A 27,723-nucleotide genomic window follows, 5' to 3' on the forward strand; every position below is an offset into this window, starting at 1 on the left:
TCACTATAATCGTGATATGAAATTTTCATACCGTCCCATCCCTAATACACAACATAAACTTAATCTTAAAGAATTCACATTCTTGAATATATTGTTTTCAAAACAAAGATCGTTTTCATATTTTTGTTGGCACATGTAAATGTGTGTGTTTGTACAGTATATGGACTACAGCTGACTTAAAATGAATGAATATGACGACTTAATTTAAAAGGCTATTTTCGTTAAACAACAAACATTGACAAAAACAAGAAATAAAGACAAGCTGTTTGGTTTAAATTCTTTGCCCCCTTGTGGAACATTGAAAAAAAAATCTGGTGTTCACTCATCATATCCTCTATTCAAATAGAAAATTGATTTTTGGAAAGATTTTGTGAACATGAAACTGGTTTCTCATCCCTGCTAGAAGCCACTCAGAACATCCTAGCAATTGTATCACATTGTGGTAAAATAATTCACTCAGAACTAGCAAAATTGTGTAGTTGTGCCATTTCAAAGGTTGTTTAAGCAGTCCATTCATAGTCTAGACGTCGAGGGTGTGTTGTCAATGGCAACCTGGATTTCATCCGAAACTTCTTCTTGGCATCTGACAGATAGAGCCAGCTGGCTGTTTTACTAGCCGGGAGCCATCCAAGACTTAGCTAATTTGTTATTATGAATATCTAATTTTTGTCTGTAGTTTTGGTTGAGATCATTTAATGCAGTTCGTTTCACATGACCCCATGCTAATTTCTGCCACTGTTCAGATGCTTCATTTCCAGTATGTCTCATGAAATAGTTTCAAAGCAAGCTCTACCTCTGTCACAAACAAACCTGTGAACAGAGGAAGCGCGTGATTCTGCAGGCTGATACTCACATCAGAGTCATAGAGAGACAAATTTATCTTGTCTGAATGGATCTTTGAGCAAATGTTCAGAGTTTATTATTCTCATCATGATTCATAATGTTTTGTAATGAGTTCCTTTGCATTGTCAGTTACAGCAGTCACATCTATAAAACAAAGTAGCAAATGAATAGCAGAACTTTGTTAGCCTCACACCATGTCACCACACTTTGTTCTTCTTATTTATCTTGTATTTTAAAGTATCCCAATTTTTCTTTTTCGGATATTCCCTGTCATGTCGTTTGTATTATAGCTCTTTATGAATGTAAAAGGTCTGCAAAGTTGGAAAAATCAGAGAATTGCCTAATTCCAGTCTCACTTCCTGCACAAACCTACGTAGGTGTGCAACAAAATTGCACAATGCCTGCTAGGGCTGCTCGATAATGGCAAATTATTTTTGGTTTTAAAATATTGAAATCACAATTATTTAACACGATTATTGGTAGGCTATATCAGTGGTTCCCAACCTTTTTTTGTGTGTCAGAAATACCCCTTTTCCCAAGAAAATATTTTAGGGCCCCCCTTCACATTGAATGATATTGTTGCTCTTTTAAGCTTGCAGCAAGGATGACAAAATGTTTTTAAACAAACAGTATGTTTTTTACTATAACCAGATATGTTTATGCACAAATAATAGCGTATAATATTGAAAATATTATAGCAAAAACATCAGTAGGCCATTTGTAATTTAAAAACGTAAGCCAAGGAGTAGCCAATTAATCGGCCCTATTTAAAATGCAATAACAAAACTATCAGTATTCACACTGGTGTGTAGGAAATACAGATTTAATATAGGCTATTACAAAATGCCTGGTGTCTGGGACCTCAATACTTGCATGTTATTTGTGAGGCTTTATCAATCAGTGTGAGGATTGCTGCTGGCAGTGAGTAATTTGGTCAATGCGTGGAGAGATCATTGACGGGGCAAGACGAATATCATCCTCAATGGTCAGTCTGGGCCTGCATTTGGCTTTAAGGGCTATCATGGTTAAAAACCCATTTTTTGGTCAGCCAGGGGATGGTGAATAAAATTAGCTAATGTAATATGATCGTTCTCCTTAAAGCTGCAGTCCATAACGTTCGGCATTCGTAACGTTAATGACAGAGTGCAGCAGGTATTAGGCTGCTGTCACTTTAAGAGCGAATGCACAGATTCAATATACTGTTACACACGTTTTCTTTCTCAACTGTGTATGCTTATTTAAGATTTAAGCCACAGTGTTATATCTCTACTGCGTATCCAAAGCCCCTTTGCTTATCCGCATTCGGCTCCGTCTCAGAGCGTTCGCACAGAAAGACGCCTGGGGAACAATAGCAGTTAACATTACAGATTTGCGGAAAACTTTTGCGATATTTTCTAAATGTCGATAAAAATCTATTGCGAAATGAACTATTGCGTTTCCATTAAGCGCTGTTATGCGACTAAAGCGCGTGATAAGTCATACTTAAAATCATGGCGAAGTATGTTAGTAGGTTTAAGTATATCGCAGCCACTGCACCGTTATTTTTAATCAAAGGAGACGTAGGTGTGTTATCTAAGTATTAATGACAAGGAAGGCACCTTATACCTGGGAGCGGCAACGTATGAGGTGTTTCTCCCTCCCATCTGTTCGAGGTCTGTATAAATTGTGGCATTTCTTTGTTTTTTAGAACCCAGGAGAAAGCAAGACTTACGTAGGCCAGGTGTTTTCAGTGCAGTTTTGCGAAATATAGTTTTTTCGAATTGCCTGGAAAAGCACCTTATGTGAGCATAAAACCTTTTTTGCGATATATGGTAGTTTTTACGAAATGTACCGGTTTCTTTAGGGTGTATTTTCAATGCGCAATTTCAATTTATAGTTTAGCAACAGGAGACTGCATTTTACAACACTCACTTATTTGGCTGGGTTTTTAGGGAGGAACGAAAGCGCACCACTTTGAAGGAAAGAAAGGTGTGCTGGGCGGGATGCGGCTGCGACACAATAATCCTGAACATTTGTTTATAAAATGTATTCTTTATCTCAGTGAGGTCATTGTTTCTGCCCTTAATTAATACACTGTTAAATTAATACATTGTTAGCTAACTGTGTGATGTATATATGTACATTTCTGAAATGTATAACTTGGACAGACATCTCTGATAACAGATCACTTGTAAAACGTAAATTGTAACGTAGACGCATGCACTTTCTGTAAAGTTTTTTTGAAATATGTATTGTGAAAAGCGCTATACAAATAAATGTGAGTTGAAAATTGAACTGAATGGGCGTTTAATAAAGACAAGAAAACTAATGTACTTTATTTTATGCACACATGATAGGGATACAATTTTAATTGCTTAATTCACTTATCCATGGAAACTGTCAAAAATTGACCTCAATGAGTTTGTGATATGGTTTATATACTGCTCCGAAGTATAATAAACACGTTCCCCTTCTGAATGTTGTTGGGAGTGGGACTGTCATATTGCTAGGTCTATTTAATGCATGGCAGTATATTAATAAATTTTAGTGTTTTAAGGTCATCTTCATTACTTGTTACATGTGTACATCACTTCTGTCACTTGTGATGAGTAACTGTGTCATGTCCAGTGTAAACTCAGAAGCACTGATCTATGGGTGCTGGTTTGTTTATGCATCAGATTCTTCATGCATCGTTCCCTTGTTGCACACAGGGTGGCGCACTTGGAGAACTATTCATGCATCCAGCATCCAGCCCCATCTCTAAAGGCAGCTACTGTACATTTTCTCATGTATAATATATATGTGAATATAAAAACCCATTTAAATGGTGTTTTAAAAAAAAGAAAGAAATGTTCTATTGTAAAGACAAAATTTAAAAATGTTGTTATTTTAGGATCATTAAAATACTATTATAGTTTATATGTATATTTCAAATTTTTTTTTAGTTCTATATTTTTCATTTTAGTTCCTTTTAGTAATTTTGTTGTAATTTTTTTTATTTGTTTTTTAGGTCTATAATTTTATTGCTTTAGTTTAGTACATCATGTTTAACTAAAAGAGAATGAGATGTTGCATTGGCAATTAGCTAAAATAAAGTAATTGTCGTTTTATTTTATATAACATTTATTTTATATAACATTTATTTTATTTCAGGTAACAAATGTTTTTTTTATAGTTTTTGTTTTAGTTAACTGTAATAAACCTGCAATGTATCAAAGGAATTTGTTAAAATATTGTCTTGACCATATTTCATTAATATCTTATATACATTTATAGATAAATAATTTTTTCTCTAAATTTTTCTCTTTTTTAATCTCTCAGATAATTCATGGATCCTCTAATAATGTGTTACAGCCCCTATTAGGTTATGAATCATGGTTATACCGTGGCATTTTATACCACTTTTTGGAATCAAATCAATCACTTATGGGTATAATAAGTCCAAAAAAAAAGGTTTTGAATGCGCATTTTGAGCATTCTGTTTTGCTTTGAAACTAATAAAATGGTCTGTTCACTGTTTCATATTAACTGTAAATGAGAATTCATGCAGCACTTGTGCAATGTCAGTTCGCTTCACACTTTCCCGTCTGTGTCAGGAAGTGAGTGAAGACCCTGAATCATCTTGGATTATTCTGTTCTTCTTCTTCTTCGGCTCTCTTGGCCATCTGGAGCAGTGAGGAGGGCAAAACACTCTGTGATCTCACAGCGCACTGAAGAAGCGGCCCATCTGTTGGCCTCACTTCGCCAGCTCTCCCTGCTGTACACAGACTACCACAGCTACTGATACACACATGCTCTGAGACTGAGAACACCACCTGCCGAGTATTGAAGGAGAAGTGTGTTATCTGAAGGGGAAACACAAGATATGGAAATCACCTTTAATCACATTAAAATAATAGGTGTTTTACATTTTCTGAAATGTGTGTTGCCATTATCTTTAAAATCCTCGTCAAGCATGGATATTTGTGTACTGTGAGTGAAATGTTGTATGGTTTTCTTGTTGTCATGTTTCGATGTTAATTTATGTTTCTATGTATTTTAGAGTGATTTACTATTTATGGACAGCACTTTGGTCCATTCTAATGATTTTGAAAGTGCTTTATAAATAAAAGTTGAGTTTAGAAATGGTGCTTCTCCATGGAAAATGTATTAATGTTGATGACACATTTCTCTTCATTTATGAAGAATTCTGGGACACTTTGTGTATCTTTAATGAAGATTTCTTTGTTATTTGCAATAGTTTAATGTATTAATTTGATGTTTGTTTTATAGATCCGTTTACGATGATCAGCCCAACGCACACAAAAGGTTTATGGAGAAACTTGATGCCAGAATACGCAACCATGACCGAGAGATTGAGAAAATGTGCAACTTCCATCATCAGGGATTCGTGGACGCCATCACAGAACTGCTGAAAGTCCGAGCGGATGCTGAGAAACTGATGGTAGGTGGAAATCATAATCAAAATTATTCAGGGATTAGAAATTATAAACTATTCATTAATATTGAGACATAATATTTTTTCCCTACTATATGTGACAGTACCATGGTATTATAATAGTTTCAGATGGTAAAATCATGGTACTGGAAAATATAGCATTATACTAAACAGAGCTGGTGATAGTTAGAATAACCACAACTATTTAAACAGATTTTTCTGGGAAGTGAATGTTGCTCTGATTTTAAATCCTGTTGAAAAGCTTTTTATTAAGTTCCATGGAATCAATTCAAAATGCTTTTAGTCCTTGTGGCATTTTTTACACACTAAAAATGTTGTAATAAGAAATGTATGTAGATAATATTACTAATTATTACTTTGTATTTTTAAAATGGTAAATATACACTACCGTTCAAAAGTTTGCGGTCAGTAAAAATTTTACAATGTTTTTGAAATAAGTCTCTTATGCTTAACAAGGATGCATTTTCTTTCATGAAAAATACAGTAAAACCTGGAATATTTTGAAATAATACAATTTTAAATAAATGTATTTGAGGATATTTTAAAATTTGAATTTTCAGTATCATTACTCCAGTCTTTAGTGTCACATGATCCTTCATAAATCATTCTAATATATTGATTTGCTGCAATTCTTTGATGAATATAGAGTTCAAAAGAATAGCATTTATTTGAAATAGAAATCTTTTGTAAAATTATAAATGTCTTTAATGTCACTTTTTAATCAATTTAACGCATCTTTGCTGAATAAGAATAATAATATTTATATATTTTTTTAAACTCACCCCAAACTGTTGAACGGCAGTGTACTAAAGAAAATAATAATAAATGAAATATTATTCCTTATGTTCATTTAGTGAAAAACAATGTAAAAACAAAACAAAAAACATAATGATTTTTACTGACATTATGCACAAACAATATTGCAAAATAATTGCCTTATGTTGTTTTAAAGTACTTTTGGGTATTTTGCCCATAGAGAGGGGTATTTCATTTCAAATCCATGTTTAGACAGTATTAGCCTTTAAAATGGCTGGTGCATAAGAGAGCATATTCTTCTACAGTAGAGTATACAGTAGACAATCGGTTCCCAACAGGGGGGTCTGGGCCCACAAGGGGGCCTCAGCGAGCACTTTGGGGGATCGTGTCATATTTTGAAAAGTGTTGAACAGTGAGAATTAAAGCAGCAGTCCGTAACTTTTTTTGTGTTAAAAATTTACTAAATTTATATAATGAGCGAGCGAGCACATCATGAATCCATTTTCCAAACCGCGTTTTTGTCTTATCCTGAGTCACTATGGTACACCTGTAATAAGTGTTTATATTGGAACTATTTTACACTGGTTGGGGTCGTGCCGCTGCGGTGTAGCCCAGTGCCTGCGTGACTCGTCATTGACATAAACAGAGAGAAGTAGCTCCGGCTACAGTGTTGTTCCGCAAGACACATTATTCTGTTAATAAATGCATGTTTATTAATCGCTAGAATGCCGAAGGATCATATTACATTAGCTAATTGTATTGACGATCCCCTGGCTGACCAAAAAATATATTTTCAACGATGTCCCAGACACCAGTCATTTTGTAATAGCCTATATTAATAATTTTTTCCCTAAACACCAGTGTAAATACTGATATTTTTGTGATTGCATTTCAAATAGGGCCAATTAATAGGCTACTCCTAGGCTTACGTTATTAAATTACAAATGGCCTACTGATGTTTTTGCTATAGTTTTTTTCAATATTATACGCTTCTATTTCTGCATAAACATATCTGGTTATAGTAATAAACAGACTTTTTATTTAAAAACAAAAAATTTTGTCATCCTTGCTGCAAGCTTACAAGAGCAACAATATCATTACATGTGAAGGGGGGCCCTAAAATATTTTCTTCTCAGACACAAAAAGGTTGGGAACCACTGCAGACAATTATGTTGTCTTGAAATTGTATTAAGAAAGGTTAAGCACCATTCTCCTGAACAAAGTTTGTTGCACAATTTAATTTTTTATATTTATTGTGCTGTTTTTTGTTGGTTTCCACAAAATCCCATTGGATGCAGAGACGCCCATAGCGTCTAGCTTTCGTCCACGATGGATCAGTCATTGCACGTTCATGAGGTTCAGCTGCGCGCTCCAGACCTCGTGCTGGAATCGCACGCCAATTCTCTTTAGCTCCCTTTCCACTTCCCAGAATGAAATATGGTGACCAAACGGCACAGGAGTGGCTCACCAATCCTCGTAATTAGACCCAAATTATATAAAGCATATTCAGATAACAAGAGAGGACATACGGCATCAATGAGGTCGTTGGCCCCCTTTGTTCGCGAATAAAAGAGATTTTAAATAAACTCAAAAAGCGGTTCCTTATTACGATGACCTAATGAGACTTAATATGTGGGAAAGTCTGCGGCCGTGCAGTCCCTGCACCTGGGGCACTATACTGGAGCAGTGGTGTGGAGGTCTTCACATTTGATGTTAATCAGCCACCCAGCGTTTGTGTTCAGACGAAAAAAAGAAGAAGAAAAAAATGAATGTTTAATTACCAGAAAATGCTATCCGCATTTTGTCCCAGACAATGAATGGCACATAGAGCTCATTGAAGTTACCAACAAGGGACCAATGGTCAATTGGGTCATTGATTTGAATTGTTTGACAGAGCCAGAGGAACAACCAAAGTTCAAAAATCCCAAGTAAAATTGAGAAGTTTGTCACAGAATCTGTTAGAAAGGGCTGTCAGAAGCAATTACCGGCCATAAAAGCTCCCTACCGACCAAAAGTTCAAGTTCCCGCTGCACATTTAATTTGAATTTGCATGGCTTTGTTCTTGACTCCTCATGAAGTATGATCTGATTACAAGGGTGAGCAGTTACAACAGGGAATTGTGGGCTTATTTGTCTAACAAAAGTGATATTATGTTTTAAGGGCCAAGTGAGTGACACCAATCGAAGACTTCAAGACGCCGGACGGGAGGTATGGCACAGTCTGGCTTTGTTAGCATGTCTGCCGTTAGAAAAGAATGCCGATTATCAGACAATAGAGCAGAGAGGACTGTCTCGTTAATTGAGAGGGCTTCACACTCTTTGACCTTCCCTTATGTAAGGTGACGGCCCAAACGGAGGAGGTCATCCGCTGCCGGGTTCAACAGAGGAACATGGCCACCACAGTGGAGAAGCTGCAGCTCTGCATTCCCGGTGAGACGGCGCGATCGCGTAACCGAAAGGCGCTCGTTAAAATCTCGCCGTATGGCTTGCAAACACTCTAGAGATTTCTTCAAAAGACGAGTAAAAACAATCAAGAAACTGTAAATTTTAATGTTCCTAGGTTTCTTATTACAGTAACGAGGCCAGGTCCTCATTAAACAGTGCTCTGCGTTTATGTCTTACCGTCTCTCTAACTTAATTTACTAACTGTTAGGACAGACGGAAAGAGAATTTGATGTTCTGTTGTTACAGTGGTTTTATCAAACTAACCTGTTGGATGATGCTGTAGATAAATTAAGTTAGGTTGTGGTTTCTTTAGTCCGTTTCTTTCGAAAAGCAATGAAAGAAACTTAGGAAGTGGTTTCAATTCACTGAAAATCTTTCAGTTTGATTTCTTTTAATACAATGTCTTTTTTGCTCTATATTATCCTCTTTTATTTACATTTCTACAGTCCTGGAAATGTACAGCAAATTGAAGGAGCAGCTTGAATCAAAAAGGTAACTTATTACTAATTAAGTTTTTATCTTTATTGCAAATCAGTCATAGTCATTAATGGTGATGAAATAGATTTGAAACTCTTCAAAAAGGAGTTCAGCAAAAGGTGCTGAACTTTCAGACAGTGTTTTTCATCCACCTCATGATGTCCAACTAAATATTATATGAGCTTTTAAGTTTGAGGTTTGCAGTTTAAAACTATTATTTGAATGATTTTATGTTCTAGCATTAAAAATGAAATAAACATTCAATAAAATGTGTTTTAAAAAAAATCCAACAAAAAAGATCACCATTTGATAAGGTTGCAGATTTAGTCAAAATGTTGTTGTCCCTAAGTAGGCTTGTTTAGGAAAAAGGTTGGTTTGTTGGTTTTTAGTTATTGATGCATATTCCTTAAATTTGAGGGGAGGGGAGGGGGGGGGGGGGATTATACTCATCCATGTAATATCTGTCATAATAATTGAATGAATGAACTTGATAAATGTAGTCAAAACTACAATTAGTGTAAAAATTTATACAAAAAAATACAGCTTGGGGAACAAAATAAGGGTCCAAATGATATCACTTCCATGGTGTCACAATTTGGCTATTAAAATAACTAAAAAAATGATTTCTATAATGAATTGAGCAGACATTTAGACTTCATTCATTGTTTAAAGTGATCTACTTTTCATGTTGTGTATATAATAAAAAAGTTATAATTTTCTGTAAAATAGTAATTGATCTAAGATATCTGATAGTTTTCATTTCAAAGAACATGATATTTGTGCCTTAGCTTTAAAAAGTAAAGGAGTGTGTGGAAAGTGCCAGTTTTCTCATGAAAAAAACTATTATAATTCTGCTAAGAATGCATTCAAACCCCTTTCGTGAAGAAGTGTTTGATCTTTTCTCCTGGAAAGAAGGGATGAATTGTAAGTTCACATTGAACTTGAAAATAATGACCATTTTTGTCCATTAATGTCTACTTAGTCAGTCATAACACATCATGAATAAATAAACTATTCAAACGCAAAGACAATTGACCTTGTGCGTGCCCTTCCTCACATCACTGTCCTGTACCGGCAGGCCCATGACAGGCATCCTCCAAATTGAGGCAATTAGCGCAATGTTTTTTTCCATTAATCTGTGTGTCGCCACTGCGCTCTAATGACTAGGCTGGGACATGGTCTAATCAGGCAGGGATTCTTTCGCAGTTCACATGTAACACTTGCTGGGAAGGGCGCCACTTTGGCCTTCCACACGGACGCACGCGCACTTCAGAGCGGTGAGGTCAGGGAGCAATCAGAGGTACCAGCTGTACAAGTTAATAAACTTATTTATACGTTGAATATGGACAGGCACATTCATATAATCACAATTATTATGTTTGAGTCCATGTTGCATATATTCTGAAAACAAAAATTCTTTGGTGTAGATATAGATGGAAAAAGAGACATATTTAACCCTTAGAATCAATGATATGTCTATATGATAACAGCTATATATATATATATAAATAGCTGTTATCATATAGACATATCATTGATTTTAAGGAGTTTTATGGACTACCAAAGTGGTGACTGACATGAATCTTTTCCATTTCAGATACTACTCTGCATTGAAAACCATGGAGCAACTAGAAAACATTTATATTCCCAGAGTGAGCAAGTACAGGTTCTGCCAAATTATGGCTGAGACGCTTCCTAAACTCCGAGAGGAGATTAAGGAGATCTCCATGTCCGACCTGAAAGACTTCTTGGAAAGTATCCGAAAACACTCGGACAAGATTGGTGAAACCGCAATGAGACAGGTGGGTTTTTTTTTTATTCTTTTTTTTTTTATTAAATATTATTTTATTTTATTTTAATTTATTTGCCTACTTTATTAAAGCTGCACTATGTAACTTTTTTTGTTCAAAATTGAAATGATGAGTCAATACACCATCAACCTTTCTTCCAAAATGTGACTTGATTTGCCCTGATTCACTAGGGTAAACCTGTTATTAGTGTTTATATTTTAGACCTAGTGGGATGCTTTTTGTGCGAAATTGCATACTTGCGTCACTCTTCTGTGCGTGTCCGTCATATCCCTAAATAGAGATAAGTTGCTCCGACTACTTTAACTCGTTTATGGTGTGGCAGTGGCATAGGTTAGTTGTCACAATGAGCGAGAAAGGTTGACAAGGAGCACGCTAAATCTCAAACCTCCAGGGAATCACCTGTTTAAAAAAAAGAAGCCAATCGGAGCTTCTGCTTGCAAAATGAGAACTCGACAGAAATAATAATAAAACGTACAAAATAAGTCTGCTTTTTGGTCATGTCCGACAAAAAGGAACTGAATGATCTGGTTCTGACTGTTGAAGTTTTTCAAGGTTATCCTCTGGATCTTTCGGTTCTTTTTGATCTGTTCATTTCCATCTGTTCTCGACTGGTTACCGACTTAAGATTCTTTCAAGAATCGAACGTAACTACTGTACATCTACATATGTGCGTCTACATATCATGCAAAGTGCATACTTGATTGATTTCAGTAGAGCTTGACATTAGCATGTCGATGCTGCCTACCTCAGGAACAGCCTGAGCAAAACAGTGATGCTTTAAAATGCTATCTATGTAGACACCTAACTAGCTTTTGAAACGTGTACTAAATTTGTCGCACATGTAGCTAATAGAAATCTAAAGTCTCAAGTCGTTAGTTCAATACAGATGACGTGACTGGCATTGTAGTTACTGTTGGTCTTCTGTCCGTCACCCTGTTCTCACAGGCTCAGCAGCACCGTACGTTTAATAGTACGGTGCAGAAGCAGGACGCTCTGAGCTGTGCCAAACCTCTCTACGGTCTGAACGGCCGAACACCCCTCCATCACAATGGCCTGAGCCCGGAGGAAGAGGAGATGGATGAGGAGGTATGATGCACAGTCACATTTTGAGGAAGAGTAGCATCATTGTGTCCCAAATGAACATTCTTTTTTATTTAAAGCACTGTACCGTGGCCCTGTTTAATATCTGGCATCGGCATCCAGATTTCAGGGGAAAATGTCCAGATTTCATCTAAAAAATTATACACTGCACGGCAAAAAAAAAAAGAAGAAAATCGCTATTTGGATTTAAATTGGCAAATGCTTATTGCATTTCATTATTGCAGTGATTATTATGTTTCTAACATGTTATATGTTTGGCAACAATTCTTTTAACCCTTACTGATGGAGTGTGTAGCTTTTCATTTCTTAAACAACCATGTAGGAAGAAACATCATGGCCATATTCCAGGATGACAATGTCAAGATTCATCATGTTCAAAATGTGAAAGATTGGTTCAGAGGGAGTATGAAGAATCATTTTCACACATGAATTGGCACCTCTAAGTCCAGACCTTAAATTCATTAAAAGTCTTTGGGATGTGCTGGAATAAACTTGACAGAGTGCTTGACTCTTGCATTGTCAATACACGATCTTGACTAAAAATGTATGCACCTCTTGATGGAAACAAATGTTGTGATGTTTTTCCATCATAGGGTGCATCAATTTTTGGTCAATATGTTGTATTGACAATGCAAGAATCAAGATATATTTGACTCTGCCTACATTTCCTACATGGTTGTTTAAGAAATTAAAAGCTACACACTCCATCTGTTTTGGGGCCGGACAGTATTCGACATGAATAGTCTATGTGCGTGTATTAAAAGTGTTAATAAAATACAAATTTTTAATGCAAAATATATAACCTTTCACTGGAACACATTTATTTCAAGACATATGTTAATACGTGGTGTAAACTGCAATCTGTTTCATAAATGAACTGCTATGCCTTTAACAGGACCTGTTATTAAAGGAATATTTTGTTAAACTTGTATATGTTGTTTGATCGATTTAAAACGTACTTGAAGCTTTGTTTAGTGGTATCTATTGCCAGCATAGCCACTCAGGTCAAGAAATGTGCCTTTAACCTTGTTCGTTTTCTTTTTAAGGTCTTGACGGCGCAGGATCTGGTGGATTTTTCACCAGTTTACCGATGTCTTCACATCTACACTGTTTTGGTAATTCCCAGAGTCTCCTTCACTACAGATGTGCCGTGCACACAGTGAACAACCAATATAACAACAGCCCATCTCATAACATGTTATGAAATCCTGTTTGGGTTCTGCATTACAACAGAATATGTGTTTTATTGAGAAACATTCCTGTTGATCTTTTTCTAATAGGCGGCCAGCCTTTGAGTTGACTGCATTTTCACTGAAATACTTTCTCCCAAGTGGCTCCTCAAACATTAATGGCTTAAATAAGCAAAGGGATTTCCAGAGTTTTGACAGACATGCCATCAATATTATTTTTGCCTTAAACCAAACGAAAACTATAGAGAGGTGAAATGGAGTTTGTTAGCGCTTGGTGCCATCGCTCATCTGGTCAGAACTAATCCAGAGTCCATCAGCACACCAACAAAAGGGGTCAGACTGCAGCATCTAATGGGATTGACCGAGCAGTAACCTCCTTTTCGCCATAAAAACAAAGCAGTGAAAAAGTTCTTCGCTTTGGCATTCAGATTGTGCACAAACTGCGGTGCATTCACTGGGCGTAGGATGAGTCGAGCGCTTTCCCCTCAATGGTTCAGTTAATGAGAACATGAGCGCTTTTGACCGCTGTGCTACCCGAGAGCTCACAGGTGCTGGCTGGGGCCGAGGGCCACTCTTCAGCCACACAGAGAGAGAAAGGGGGCACAGGTGCTTAACATTCAGAGGGATTGTATGTTTAAACCAACCCATGCTTGTTGGATATATATTTGACTCTGACTGATACATTTCTGACAAACCACAAAAACTTAACTATACACAAAATTCAATGCAGTTTCCAGATAAAATGACCACTAGAGGCAGCAAAACAACTATTCCTTTTTGCACAATTGACCTATTGGTAAGCCCCTCCCCTGGAACGCAGATTAGCCAATGGCAGTTGAGTGTTAGTTGCTCGGGGACCAGAAATCGGACATCTTTAGGTTTCAGCACCATAGAGAAACATTGGAAGATCCGAAGCTCTCATCGGTTTTATGGGTTTTTTTCTACACAAATGGTAAAACAGTGTGCCTGGGGTACTTGTAACACTGATTCCAGGTACCCTGAGAGGATGGGCATGGGTTGTATTGAATCACTGTACTGGGCCCACGTTCACCAGCGCTTTTTAAAAGTGTGATAAGATTTGCGCGAACAGACCAATTATCTGCGCAATACGACTGAAGCCCGGTTTATTTATAATATCAATGATGTGAGCGCAGTAACCTGGTTCCCTAAGGATTCAACCCCAATCCCAATGATGATGAAAACATAAGTTTTCTGGTTGTCATACTCTCATTAGGTTACAATTAAAGTTAGTGAGTCCATGCTAACGTACAATCCTAAATAGCTAACTGTTCTCACGCCATGTACAGTTGGTCAAAAACAGCCATCTGCGACCATTACATGAGGCTTCTCCCGCTTGCATTGTGATCTGTAAACCCTCGCTTCCAAATGAATCTTGTTACCTACCATATTTATTTAAAAATCTTTTATATATCCCTCCATGGCATATTTAAGTCCCACTTGAATGCTCCTTGAAGAGAAAGGGTACTTCCATGTCTAAAATTGATCAAAAACATCTTGGGACAAGGTTTTCACACTGACAGCTGTGATTGTAAGACAGTTAGAAACTCCGTTTGTTTGTCTATTTGATAGCGACAGTAACTAAGGGGGGCGGGGCTTACCGATAATTCAATTATGATTATTGGACAAATTATTGATAAATAAAGACTGATTTCATACTCTGTTATGACCTCAAAAAACGTAACCATAGTGCATCAATTGTACACTAATACAGTTTGATATTTGCATCACATAACCAATTCCGTATGTATGGCTTCTGATGTAGTAAACTTGCCCGGTAACTCACCTGTTACAGTATTGCACTTGCAATGCAGAGCGCTCAGGTACGAGTCCCATGAAACACGAGTCACAACACTCGAGAAAGAGCTCAAAGCTTTGTAGAAGCAAGCTAAAGTGGCATGATTGGTTCAGCAAATGTGTTTTTTCCCCCTCACGTTTGCTTTTGTTAACACTATCGGTTAGGTTTAGGGTAGGAATTAGTGTTCAAAGAATGTTAATTTCAAACATAAAAATATTTTTTTTGCACCACTCACAGGACATTTCATTTTCAAACAACCATGATATGTATAACAAACCAATGTTGCCGCAGTCATGTTTTAACTGTTTCTGAGAAAACTGAACACGCTATTTAGCGCCAGTCACTGGACATTTCACTTAGAAAGTGCCGTGAAACGTGCTACAAGTAACACAATATCATTTTGCAAAAATGTACCCACAGGCACGTTTTTTTCATCTCGCTGGGCTGTTTAATAAACCTGGATCTGCAAAGTGCCTCTTGTTGATATGTCACCTGAAAAGAACCGCAAAATGTACTTAGAGCAGTATATTTCAGGTTTTGCAGATATGTAGGCAGGCAGTCACATATGTACAATGAGCCTGGGTTGGTTTCAACACAAGATTTAGTTCAGTTCTCAGAATCTCATTTGATAAATTCCAGATACGAATTGCTCTGGGGTAAAATGCACAACTACATGCCGTGTAAGTCAAAAGTTAAATGCTCTTGTAAAATTAAGTTAGATGGATATTAATTTGTTATTTAAACCCACTTTAATGCCATATTCTTTTTTTTAGGGAGACAGAGAAACGTTTGAAAATTACTATAGGAAGCAAAGAAAAAAACAAGCAAGACTAGTACTGCAGCCTCAATCTAACATGGTTAGTATTCTTTGCTCTTTAAACAATCCCGTCAATTTTATTTGTTTTTATGTGTTTTAACTGTACGTTTTTCTCCTCCAGCATGAAACAGTGGAGGGCTACAGAAAGTACTTTAATCAGATTGTTGGGTAAGTAAAATCTGGATTCATTTGTGAAGTTATTTATGTGCAGGGCAGTGTGTTCATTTTCTTATGTACAAAGTTGATTCACAACATGTAATGCCCACTCCCATCATGCTTTGCAGGTTCTTTGTGGTGGAAGATCACATTTTACACGCCACACAAGGTCTGGTGACCAGAGCCTTCACAGATGAGCTGTGGAACATGGCCCTGTCCAAAATCATCGCAGTGCTCCGCACACACTCTGTGAGTCCCGCACACACACTCGTCTCGACTATTGTCACGATACCAAAATTTCAGTAGTCGGTACCAATACCAGTAAGTTATTGGTATCAGTTTCGGTACCATAGCAAAAACTATCGCAGCTAAATAAATAAATATAAAATGAAATTAGGAAATTATTAATACTAATAATTATAAGTAAATCATCCATTTATTGTAGCCTTCAAATATTGTTCAACTAAGACATCAAATAAAAAAAATTACAAAATGATAAACAAAGAGAAACACATTACAGGTAACAGAACACATGGAAGGTCTACTGCATTTACACTGCAAGACTTAAAGTGATAGTTCCCCCAAAAATGAAAAATCTGTCACGCGTGAGACTTTTGTTCAACTTTAGAAAACAAATGAAGATGTTTTTGATGAAATCTGAGAGCCTTCTGTTCTTCCATTGACAGTCTGCGCAACTACCACTTTGACGCTTCAAAAAGTTCATAAAAACATTTGAGAATTGAGTGGTTTAGTCCAAATTTTCTGAAGAGATTGAATTTAGGCTTTTATTAAAATATAAACATTGATCTGCGAACATAAACAGAAGCTCACCCGAAACGGTTTGACGCACAAGAACAAACCTCATTAGTTCTTGCAGAAGCTCAAACGTGCTGCGTAACACGAGAATGAACCTCATTGGTTCTCACACATCAAGCCAACATGCTTGAGTTTCCGTTTACCACAACTGATGTGTGAGTTGATGAATGTTTATATGTGAATAAAAGCATAAATTCAACCTGTTCATCATATAAAGCGATTGATTCTCTTCAGAAAATTTGGACTAATCCGCTCAATTCATATGGATTAGTTTTATATATATTAATTGTTTTAGTTGTCAAAGTAGTTGTTGCGTGGACTGTCAATGGAGGGACAAATTAAAATATCTTAATTTTTGTTCAGAAGATGAACGAAAGTCTAATGGGTTTGGAACAACATGAGAGTGAATCATTTATTTTTTAAATTTTTATCAACTTGTAAAGTAGCAACTTGGTACTGGTATTTCTGACAACACCAGTCTCGAATTAGTATGCGGGGGATGCACTAAGGAGTCTCATGTAAGGATTTGACACCCCCACCCTCTCTCAATCTCTCTCTTTCTGCCATACTCTGGCCCGAGTCTCTTTTTTTGTGATTGAAAGTTAGCTAGCAGTGGGAGAGAGCAGGCTTGACCCCTTTGTTTGGGCCACAGGACTCAGGCTGTGAGCTCCAGCCGCAGGGTATTTGCATAATCCCTCACTGATTTACAACTGACTGGCCCTCCAAACACACTTAGCAGTTTAGAATATTCACAGTTAATCTGCTGTTATTGTTGCAATCTGTCCTCATTAGGCCCAACTGACCTCTCCATTAGATCAGATTGAATGGATTACCACCGAAAGGGCTCACCAGGAAATGCTTCCAATTATCATTCCAAATGCCTTGTTTTGAAAATAAAAAAATAGTAAAAAAATATAGTTTTTGGAGACATTTGTACAGTCTTTTAAATCTATTAATTCCAAGAATTGATTCCTGCCATGCAAAATTAAAGCCCCAGAAACCTCTATAAAAATGTTTTAAAGTCATAATTAATGACTGGAAAAGTCTTAGAGAGTCAATGGTCAAAATGTGTGTGAACCTAGAGTGTGTAACTCACTGGTCAGGCTGCATTTATACAATCAAAAAGGCATTTTCTTGTTGTTGTTTTTTAAATGGCAACAACATTTGTGATATAACTCTCTATAAAAATATATAGTCCATTTCTAAGGTCTTTTGTTTTGTTCGTCGTTCAGGGACATATTTGCATGTGTGTGTTTTTGTGTTCATGTTCACATGCTTAGTCAATGAAGTACATCATGTCCTGAAGTGTGGAGTGACGGCGTGTGTTGCAGCTTGACCAGTGCTTATTTAACTGTGTGATTTACGCACTCACTCCCCACGTCTGAGAGGCAGGCCACTGTGCCCTATCTAAATGTTTAACAAGAGAATCACACTAGTGCAAGGGGCTGTAAATCAAATCTGCAGCTCCTGTACAACCACCCTAATTATCAAACCCCACCAACCTGGAAGAGGCTCGTCTGGCTCATGGTTAAAAGCTCTGGAGATCTTTGCGAATGCTGAATATGCCAGCCGTATGTTGTATCTCATAGCGTTAGGACAAACACACATCTGCAGTTCACTGTGAATCATTAACTACTTAAAAACACTCATATGTAATTGATTGTATGGAAGCTTTTTTCCCGCCACGGGATATAAACTTCTGAGAAGAAATGTCAGAATTGCAGCATAAACTTGCAATTGCGAGAAAAAAAAGCCAGAACTTTTTTTTTATTTTATGGTGGGGGAAAAAATTGTGAGCCCTAAACTCAGACTTCTGAGGAAAAAAAGTGAGAATTACAAAATGTAAACTTAGAAGTCTGAGGGGGAAAAAGTCAGAATTGCAAGATGTAAATAAGAATAAATGACAAAAAGTGAAAATTGTGAGACATAAACTCCGAATTCTTAGTTTGCATCTCACAATTTTGGCTTATTGCCCCTAAAACTACTGAGGAAAAAAAGTGAGAATTGCGATTGCAAGAAATAAACTGAGAATTTTGAGTGGGAAAAAGTCAGGATTGCGAGATGTAAACTCAAAATTCCAAGACAAAAAGTCAAAATTGTGAGACGTAAATTCAGAAATCTGAGGGAAAATTTTCAGAATTGCAAGATGTAAACATAGAATTCATAGAAAATATAGAACAATATAGAGAAATGTCACAATTGGTACAAGTAACTTGCAGTTGTAACATATAAACAGCAGTTATAAGCAGTTATGAGAAAAAAGTCTGAATTGTGAGATATAAACTCATATTCATTTTTTATTGTGTGGTGGAATCAAACTTCCATGGACTGAGAACTGCGTTAAATTGCCAAAAACTGAGGCAGCAACACGTTTCTATGGTAGTTATAGCTAGAATATTTTTTTAAGGAAAAAAAATGTGTTTCATTAGTGTGAATACTTGGAAAAATCCCAAAGAAAATTCTCAAAGGATTTTTCCTGATCATCTGTGCTGCTGTTTTGGGGAATGGTGCTGCCCGGTGCCATGTGGTTTCATACAGCAGTGGGTGGGCAGGTCTGTGTGCTCAGACATTCACTAATCCTGTCAGTCATCACTCCCCTGGCTGGGTCAAACACTGCTCTCTCCTATTTAACCTCATGGACAGGCCTCCATCTGCGAGGGGGGAGGGTCGGACGGCCTCATTTAGATGCTAATGTAACCTAAAAACTCATTAAGGCACAAGTGTATTTGATCAATAAGTGACTGGCTGTGAGTTACCCATTTAAAGTGAAATGCTGAACCTAATCTGGTCCACAGAAATGTGGTTCAGTGAGTATTGGTTTCTCTGTGTGAATCAATGGATAACACAAATTTTTATTGTGCAGTTGTAATTCCAAAATCAAAAAATAAATAAATAAATGTAAGCTTTAAGCTAAGCCCATTAAGAAATGTTGCCAATTTTATGTAATTTTTATGATTAATTGATATATATATATATATATATATATATATATATATACATATATATACATATATATATGTGTGTGTGTGTGTGTGTGTGTGTGTGTGTGTGTATATATATATATAAGTGCTTTCAAATTGTTTAATCGCAATTCTAACATAGTTTTATTTATATAATATATGTGTGTATATACTGTATGCGTATAGATATATATATATATATATAAATTGTCAATTAATTCAATTAAAAAATTTAATTTATTCCTGTGATGTAAAAGCTGAATTTTCACATTTCCAGGATTATATATATTATAAGAATATATGACCTGCACATTTCTTTGAGAGATTCAGTTAGAGATGCTTTATGTTCTAAACATATATGTGAAGAATGTTAATGTGAAGTACATTTACATTTATTCAATTAGCTGACGCTTTTATCCAAAGCGACTTACAATTGCTATATATATGTCAGAGGTCGCACGCCTTTGGAGCAACTAGGGGTTAAGTGTCTTGCTCAGAGACACATTGGTGTCTCACAGTGGATTCGAACCCGGGTCTCTCACACCAAAGGCATGTGTCTTATCCACTGCGCCATCACCACCCCTAAGTTGAAGTTGCACCATTTTATTGTCATTCCTATCATTATTACTTTTTTTAACCCAACAGTCCTACTGCAGTGATCCTGACCTGGTCCTAGAACTGAAGAACCTAATAGTTATATTTGCAGACACTTTACAGGTACATGTATTGGTTAAAGCATATCCATGTTGCTTTCCAATTACATTTCATTTTATTGATATTTATATTAATCTTAAATGTATCTATAAATTCTGGTCAATTTTTTTCTAGATTTGTGCTGCTTACTCACTAATATTATTTTTGCTTTTGTAGGGTTATGGCTTCCCTGTGAACAGACTTTTTGACCTTTTGTTTGAGGTCCGAGATCAGTACAATGAAACATTGCTTAAGAAATGGGCCTTGGTGTTCAGGTGAGCTGAACTGAACTACAACTGCATTGTTTTTGATGTTAGTGAATCAATGTGGTTATATTTGTGTTATGCAATGACATATGTGTTTCCTGTGCTGAAACAGGGATATTTTTGAGCAGGACAACTACAGCCCCATTCCAGTGGAGAATGAAGAAGAGTATAAGGCTGTGGTCAGTCGCTTCCCCTTCCATGATGCAGAGATAGAAAAGGTATATCAAACACTCAAAAACGCCATTTTGGCCAATTAATTGATGTAATTAGTGCCTTGTATAGTGTCCGAATATTCTCAGAATGAATATATTTACCAAAAGTGATGATTTTTTTATTCATAAAAGCTTTCTTCATTAAACAGCAACAATTTCCAAAGAAGCTGCCCATGTCCCAGTCAGTGCCTCAAATCTACTCTCAAGTTAAGGAGTTTATTTACGCCAGCTTGAAGTTCTCAGAGTCACTCCATCGCAGGTGAGCAGACTCCACAATCTTCATCAGCAGACATTCAACACTTTTCAGTCTCATTCCATCCCGGCATGCTTGAAATGAAGATACTGATGGAAATTCTGCTTTGGATGCAGAGTTGCTCTTGTTAGCCAAACATCCCAATAGAAAACGCTTAGCAGCAGAGTTTCAGTCCTTCACTCATCTCTTGTCAGTATGGGCTTGTGGAGCTGTTATCGTGACATGACTGTCTTCATGGGCAGCCCTCATTTACGGGTCTGGACTGTCTTTAAAACCACCACCCTCCCTTCCACCTCCAGCCATCACTTCTGACAATATTTGTTCTCTTTAAGCTCTGTGGCATTCGGCTGGCTGTTGTGAGGGGTCTGTGTTGTGCTTGTCACTGGCAACTCAAATTCTTTCCCAGTGGGTTGGAAGTGCACATAGCCGGTGGATTTTACCTCCCACCATCCCGTCCATGCGAGTAGCCCTGTTGCTCGGCAGCAAAGATTAAAGGAATAGTTCACTTATAAATAAAAATAATGTCATAATTTATTCACCCTCAAATTGTTTCAAACCAGTATGAATTTCTTTCTTCTGCTGAACACAAAAGATATTTTGAAGAATGTAGGTAACCAAACAGTTGATGGACCCCATTGACTTCCATAGTATTTTTTTTTCCTATTTTTTCCTATTATTTTGTCCATCAACTGTCTGGTTACCAACATTCTTCAAAATATCTTCCTTTGTGTTCAGCAGAAGAAAGAAATTCATACAGAATTGAAACAACTTGAGGGTGAGTAAATGATGACAGGAATTTTAATTTTGAAGTGAACTATTCCTTTAAGGTCAACTCGCGGCGCAGTTCTTTTTGTTCTTTGCTTAGGGGGTAAAAGGAAGTTTTTACAGCAAAAGAAATACGTTTGCTGTGGTATACTGTTAGCGAACATCCAGACTCCGACGTTTAGTGAATATGTAAATATGTGCACTTTCCTTTCAATATCTAAATAAACACAACAAAATGACAGTGGTGAGAAAACAGCAGTTTAGAAAGCATCTGATCATATCAACATGAATATATCTTTACAAGATCTGCAATTTCGCAATCCAGTCAAGTCACGTTTATTAATGTAGCACTTTATACAATAGATTGCTTTAAACCAAGCAGCATTATGGTATTAAACATGATAAAACTGTCAGTAGCGACATTTCCATCCAAAGTTGTGAATTTAACTTGTGCGCAAATTTGGAATATCGCATAAAACATTTGCAAACAAAGCAGCTTTTCCGTCCAGTGAGCCGAAGAGAACAAAATCGTCACTTCCTGATAAACTGCCGCTAGTGCTAGTGCAGATAAAACCGTCACATCGTAAAGTCGCATGACTTTTTTTGATGTGCATCAAGGAATTTATTCGGTAAATGTGTTTAAATTGTAGTTTATGAGCATGTTTTCTTATCGGATTAAAAGTTTATCCGACTCAAGTGAACGCATATGTTTTTTATGCGCTTTTTTAGAATTTATGCGCATTTTACCATTTCTATCTAGCAGTTTTTTATGAAATATCCCAAAATGCGCATAAAAATAGGTGGATGGAAACATAGCTAGTGTCTCTTTCAATTAGAATTACAACTTTATTTTATAAAGCAGCTCTCCGGTGTGTTCATGTTTTTACTCCCATCTGACCTCGACGGACTGAACAGAAGAAATTAACCCGAGAAGGTTTTCGCAGCAAGAAAGTAGGAAACTCCGAGCCACACCTACCTATTGCATAATCGCCACAGACCAATGGTAGTTTGAAGGTATTTACTAGCTGGAGTAACTGTTCTGGAATGTTTGTTTTGGCAAGCTGTTCTGTTTCGAACTCCAGAAACAAACTTAGTTTGAGCTGATTTTGTTCATAATTACGTCACACCAATTTGTTCTTCAATTTCATGCAAAGTACTAAATATCGGAGTCTTCAGTGGTTGACCAGTGCTTCGCCATGGCCAATATTTTGACCAATATTTGCTCTAGGCATTTCCACAGATTATGTGCCAACGAATGAAACTTATTTTGCTTTGAGCAGTGAGAAGAGTGTGAGGAGACCCACACGAGGCTGTCAGAACACTTATGGATTGATCTAACACAGTCTTTTTCCCTCCGCTAATCAATGCAAACGACTGCCGGTTTCACACTCCTCTCTAATGGTTTCTTTGTTATTTAAACAAGCGATAATGAGTGACCTCTGCGCCTCTTCATGGAGCGTTTGCCACCTGATCACTCCTCCTAATCAACACCTCACACTGAGACAGTCCCCAACTGTAAAATCAACACCAACCAGCAGTGTCCTGTAAACACTCACACCTTACAAGCGTTCTGGGCAGCAGTAGGGCTAGTTGTGGACCCGGTCAACCCTGATGGGACGGCAAGCATCTATGCTTGGTTAAAGAGATTTCTTCTGTAGAACAAAAAAAGAAAGCGCAATGAAAGTGAAACCGGTCCAATGTGCAAAAAAAAAAATATTTAAAGTCATTTTAAAAGTCATTTTTGGCAGTAACTAACCCAAAGTAGCCATGCGAATATTTTATTTTTGACACGTCTCAGTTGTTTTTAAAACAATATAGATTTCAATTAGCAAGATAATTTTTCTGGCAAGTAGCAGTGCAGCACAACAAAACACTACATTGCTACTCAATTTAAAAATTTTACTCTCTCTTCTGCTGAAGTACTATTGCGAAGCCATATTCCTTGTCTACTTACCAAATAAATAAATAAATGGACATGAAGTGTGGTTTTGAATATAAACGATTTCATTATGTCGAAAGAAAGAGTGTAAGTGTTGTGGTTGATTTAAAAACTAGCACAGTTATGTAGGAAATCAGTGGGAAAACATTCAATTTATTGTCGTTATACAAAATTATTCGACAACAGAATGCTGCAACTGAACAATCATAATTTATTCTAGAGAGCTGTAATAAATGGAAATAATAGTAATTCTACAATTTAGGGTACATTTTCATGTCCATTGATGATAATTATAAATATTTTTAACAATTGTCTTCATAAAAATCTAATTTATCAATTATTGGAAAGCATATTAGCTCACACAAATATTAATATCAGTTTGCTTGAAATTGCCTTGATGTACCCTAAATTACAGTTTTTGCAGTGTCCATTTTTGAAGTTTAAAATAGTGAATAAAAAAAGTCGGTCTACATTATCTATATTACATTTATTTCTAAAATCGAAATACTCTAGAATTTTTTTTAAATTAAGTTTAAATTTAATTTTCTTTAAATTAAGAAAATATTTCGCTAATTTTTTTTCCACGTTTTTATTGTTGTTTATATGTCTGTGGTGTTTTAAATATGCTTTAAGACAATCCATGTGGAAATTCATAAGTCAAGGGGGTGGAAAGGCGTAGCGCCAAACATTAGTCCCAAACTGATGAGTAATATCTTCTTGCGTTGCGTAGATCTAAAAGGAACTCAAAAATCAGAAAAAAGATCCGCACAAGAATATAGGCCGATATTCCCCAGAAGGGGAAGAAAAAGTGGACTGTCGTTTTCCTTGTTACTAGAGATATATTTAAATCCGGTACGTTATCAACCTCTTTATATACCAAACCAATGGATAAAAATAGTATTCTCCATGCAGCAAGTGCTCATCCATCTTATTTTAAAAAAGGGTCACCCACCTTATACCCGATTTCTTCGACTGAAGCGTATACGCAGTGTAGAATCAGCTTTGGAGAAAGTACGATAATAGTCCTATATATCGGACAAACAAAAGAAGTCCCATTCTGTAGTTTGTACCACTACTTATTCTGCACACAGTCAAGCGATCAAGAATGTGATTAAAAAAATTGGTATATACTTAAGTGTGATCCAGTGGGCGAGAGTCTTTTTGCGGATCCGCCTCTTTTTGCACATTATAGAGCGAGAAACATTAGAGACTATTTGGTCAAATCTGACACCTTCATAAAGACTAGTCCTGATGGACGTATAAACAAGGACATTGGTTTTTTTCGCCGTCTTAAATGCGCAACATGCAGACACATCCGTAGAAGATGTTTTTCCTTTCGTAGTAGCATAACGAACCGTACATATAAGATCAAACAATTTGTTACATGCCCTTCTACCAATGTGATTTACATATTATCTTGTCCATGTGACAAACAATACCTAGGTAAGACAAATAGACAAATAAGACACGTATCATTGAACATATGAGTGCTATCAGAAGGAAAGACCAAAAATCTCCAGTGGCACGTCATTTTAATGAAATGTCCCATTCGATCTCGGAATTAAATTTCATAGTTATAGAACATGTAACACAGTCGCGTAGGAGTAGTAATTTGGAGCGAGACTTTTGCAGAGGGATTGTAAATGGATTTTTGTCCTTAAATGTCTATATCCTTTGGGCATGAATGAGGAATATACTCTCAATTGTTTTCTATAAATGTTGTTTCATTATGCATTGCAATGTCTAATCACGTGACGTGTTGAGATGAAATTGAATTGTAGGGATGACGTGTAGACATTTTTTGTGATATTTAATAATGGAAATGAGAATATTTATGGTCATATCAATGGTCATAACCATTACAACGGAATGCAAAGGGAAAAAAGAAAATAATCATGATGAAAAGAATACAGCGATTGAAAAGAGCTCTTGCCAAAGATATTCTTGTTATAACATGTCACGTTAAAATGCCAAGTGTTAAGTTATTCTCATGATGTCTGAAAATAAAACATGAAGGAGAATTGACAGCTCATTCAGTCAGACTGACGGATCAGCTTTATTTGTTGGGCAACCTTATGATTCGAAATGATTTTCAGTCTTTATCAATGGAAGTTCCCCAAAACGAAAGTGCCACCCATAATTCAAAACACAGTAAGCTCGTCAGGAATAAGGTGAATAGAAAGCTTGGCAAAACTATGGACTAAGAGTGCAATGATTGAACATATTTCTTGGTTAACTTGTGTTTCAGCTCAACCGAGATTGACGACATGCTCCGTAAATCCACCAACCTGCTCCTGACGAGGACGTTGAGCAGCTGCTTACAAAACCTCATCAAAAAGCCGCACATAGGATTAACGGAGGTAGTGTTGATGCAATGACTTATTCTCTCTGCAAAGCCCAGTGTGAAAATAATTTACGCTTTTCTTTCTGTTGTGTTTTGCAGCTAGTTCAAATTATCATCAACACCACTCACTTAGAGCACGCGTGTAAATACCTGGAGGATTTCATCACAAACATCACCAATGTTTCCCCGGAAACAGTTCACACCACAAGACTCTATGGGCTTTCCACCTTCAAGGTAAAGTCATTCACAGACATGTTCTTTAATTACACATTTCACTCACTCGTATAACTGCCATGGGCACACTCTGATCAGAGATCAGCCGTCTGGAGAAGTGTGCTCAAAGTAAAGCTGTCATTGACAGCATGGGACAGAAGCCGCCTCGGGCTTATTGAACTTCATAAAGAGCTTGTTTTGATGCCAGTGTGTTAAGTGTATTTAAACGGAGGTGTTATCAGGTGACCTCTTTTTGAGTCATTGAGCACGCAGCAGCATGTTGGCATTGCTTAAGTTAATGTGTTGCATAAGTATTAACCCCCCTGTTCTACATTTTGTTGTTTTACATCTTGGAGTTGCATTTTAATTTTTTTACCATTAAAGATCCACAAAATGTGTACCATTTGATACGCATGCAAACACTTTGTTTTGATGGTCCCTTTTGAACATTCTTTTGACTGTAAGTAACTTTGCAACTACATGTCAACTAACTCTCATTAGAGTGTTGGTAGACTGTCTGCTTAATATCTGCAAAATCTTTATTGTGATGCTCCCCAACAGACACTCTACTGACTATAAGTAACTTTGCATCTACATTTCATCTTATTCTAACCCTAACCCTACCAGTCTACTAATACTCTACTAACACTCTAATGAGAGTTAGTAGACATGTAGGTGCAACGTTACTAATGGCTCGTTTCCACTGAGCGGTACGGTACGGTACAGTTCGGTACGGTACGCAATTATTTGCGTTTCCACTGTCAAAAGTTGTGAATGGTACCAAAAAGCCGAACCGTACCGTACCACTTTTTGGGTACCCTTCCGTTGGGGTACCTAGCACAGTGGTACGGTACTAAAGGGTGGAGCTAGACTCACTGCAGAACGCTGATTGGTTGACAGAGTATCATCACTTGCGCATGCTACAAGGGGAATGACAACATAAGAAGCGCAATTTTTTTATATACAGTTGGAATATAATACTACGGTTATTCTTTCACGAAATGTAGTTTTAAGAGTTTTTGAGGCGAGAATGCAGTTGTTTAAAGCTCAAATCTGCCGTTTATTTATAAGGATTTATGATAATTTGATCCATTCCAGGGATCACCGGGCGCTCGGCACTCATGTTCCCCGCCTGGAACAGCCTTTCCTCGGCCAGTCGTTCTGACGTTTGCCGCTGACTGTGTAGTGGTAATTCGTCTTGTGTATATCTAACGGGTGATCTTTGGTCTCGTGAATCGATAATTCATTCCCTGGCCAATCGTTTTGGCTGAGGGCTAAGTGAAGTTTCATATATTTAGGCTATAACTTTTCCGTTGTAACGTTAACGTTAGACTATAGCGCTGAATTTGTATATTTGACTGAATTGTTGCTTTATTTCTTATTGTATAGCTTCTTGTAACGTTACCTTTTACT

The 27,723-nt window shown here is 36.8% G+C and overlaps 1 protein-coding gene across 7 annotated transcripts in view; it reads left to right on the plus strand.

Moving 5' to 3' along the window:
- exoc6 (exocyst complex component 6) overlaps positions 1-27,723 on the plus strand; it is a 58,782-nt gene that overhangs the window by 12,677 nt on the left and 18,382 nt on the right. For all 7 annotated transcript variants that reach the window (XM_077206005.1, XM_077206011.1, XM_077206007.1 and 4 more), the window contains exons 2-17: positions 5,095-5,266; positions 8,198-8,245; positions 8,376-8,466; positions 8,928-8,973; positions 10,556-10,760; positions 11,715-11,855; positions 12,917-12,985; positions 15,650-15,733; positions 15,815-15,861; positions 15,978-16,098; positions 20,271-20,342; positions 20,496-20,593; positions 20,697-20,802; positions 20,946-21,055; positions 26,002-26,113; positions 26,197-26,331. In XM_077206005.1, the coding sequence (XP_077062120.1) occupies positions 5,095-5,266; positions 8,198-8,245; positions 8,376-8,466; positions 8,928-8,973; positions 10,556-10,760; positions 11,715-11,855; positions 12,917-12,985; positions 15,650-15,733; positions 15,815-15,861; positions 15,978-16,098; positions 20,271-20,342; positions 20,496-20,593; positions 20,697-20,802; positions 20,946-21,055; positions 26,002-26,113; positions 26,197-26,331 (1,657 nt within the window). The remainder of the gene's footprint in view (positions 1-5,094; positions 5,267-8,197; positions 8,246-8,375; positions 8,467-8,927; positions 8,974-10,555; positions 10,761-11,714; positions 11,856-12,916; positions 12,986-15,649; positions 15,734-15,814; positions 15,862-15,977; positions 16,099-20,270; positions 20,343-20,495; positions 20,594-20,696; positions 20,803-20,945; positions 21,056-26,001; positions 26,114-26,196; positions 26,332-27,723) is intronic.

This window comes from Siphateles boraxobius, unplaced genomic scaffold (genome assembly GCF_051911475.1).
Source record: "Siphateles boraxobius isolate OS27281-9 unplaced genomic scaffold, OSU_SipBor_1 55, whole genome shotgun sequence".
In the NCBI taxonomy this organism is placed as follows: domain Eukaryota; kingdom Metazoa; phylum Chordata; class Actinopteri; order Cypriniformes; family Leuciscidae; genus Siphateles; species Siphateles boraxobius.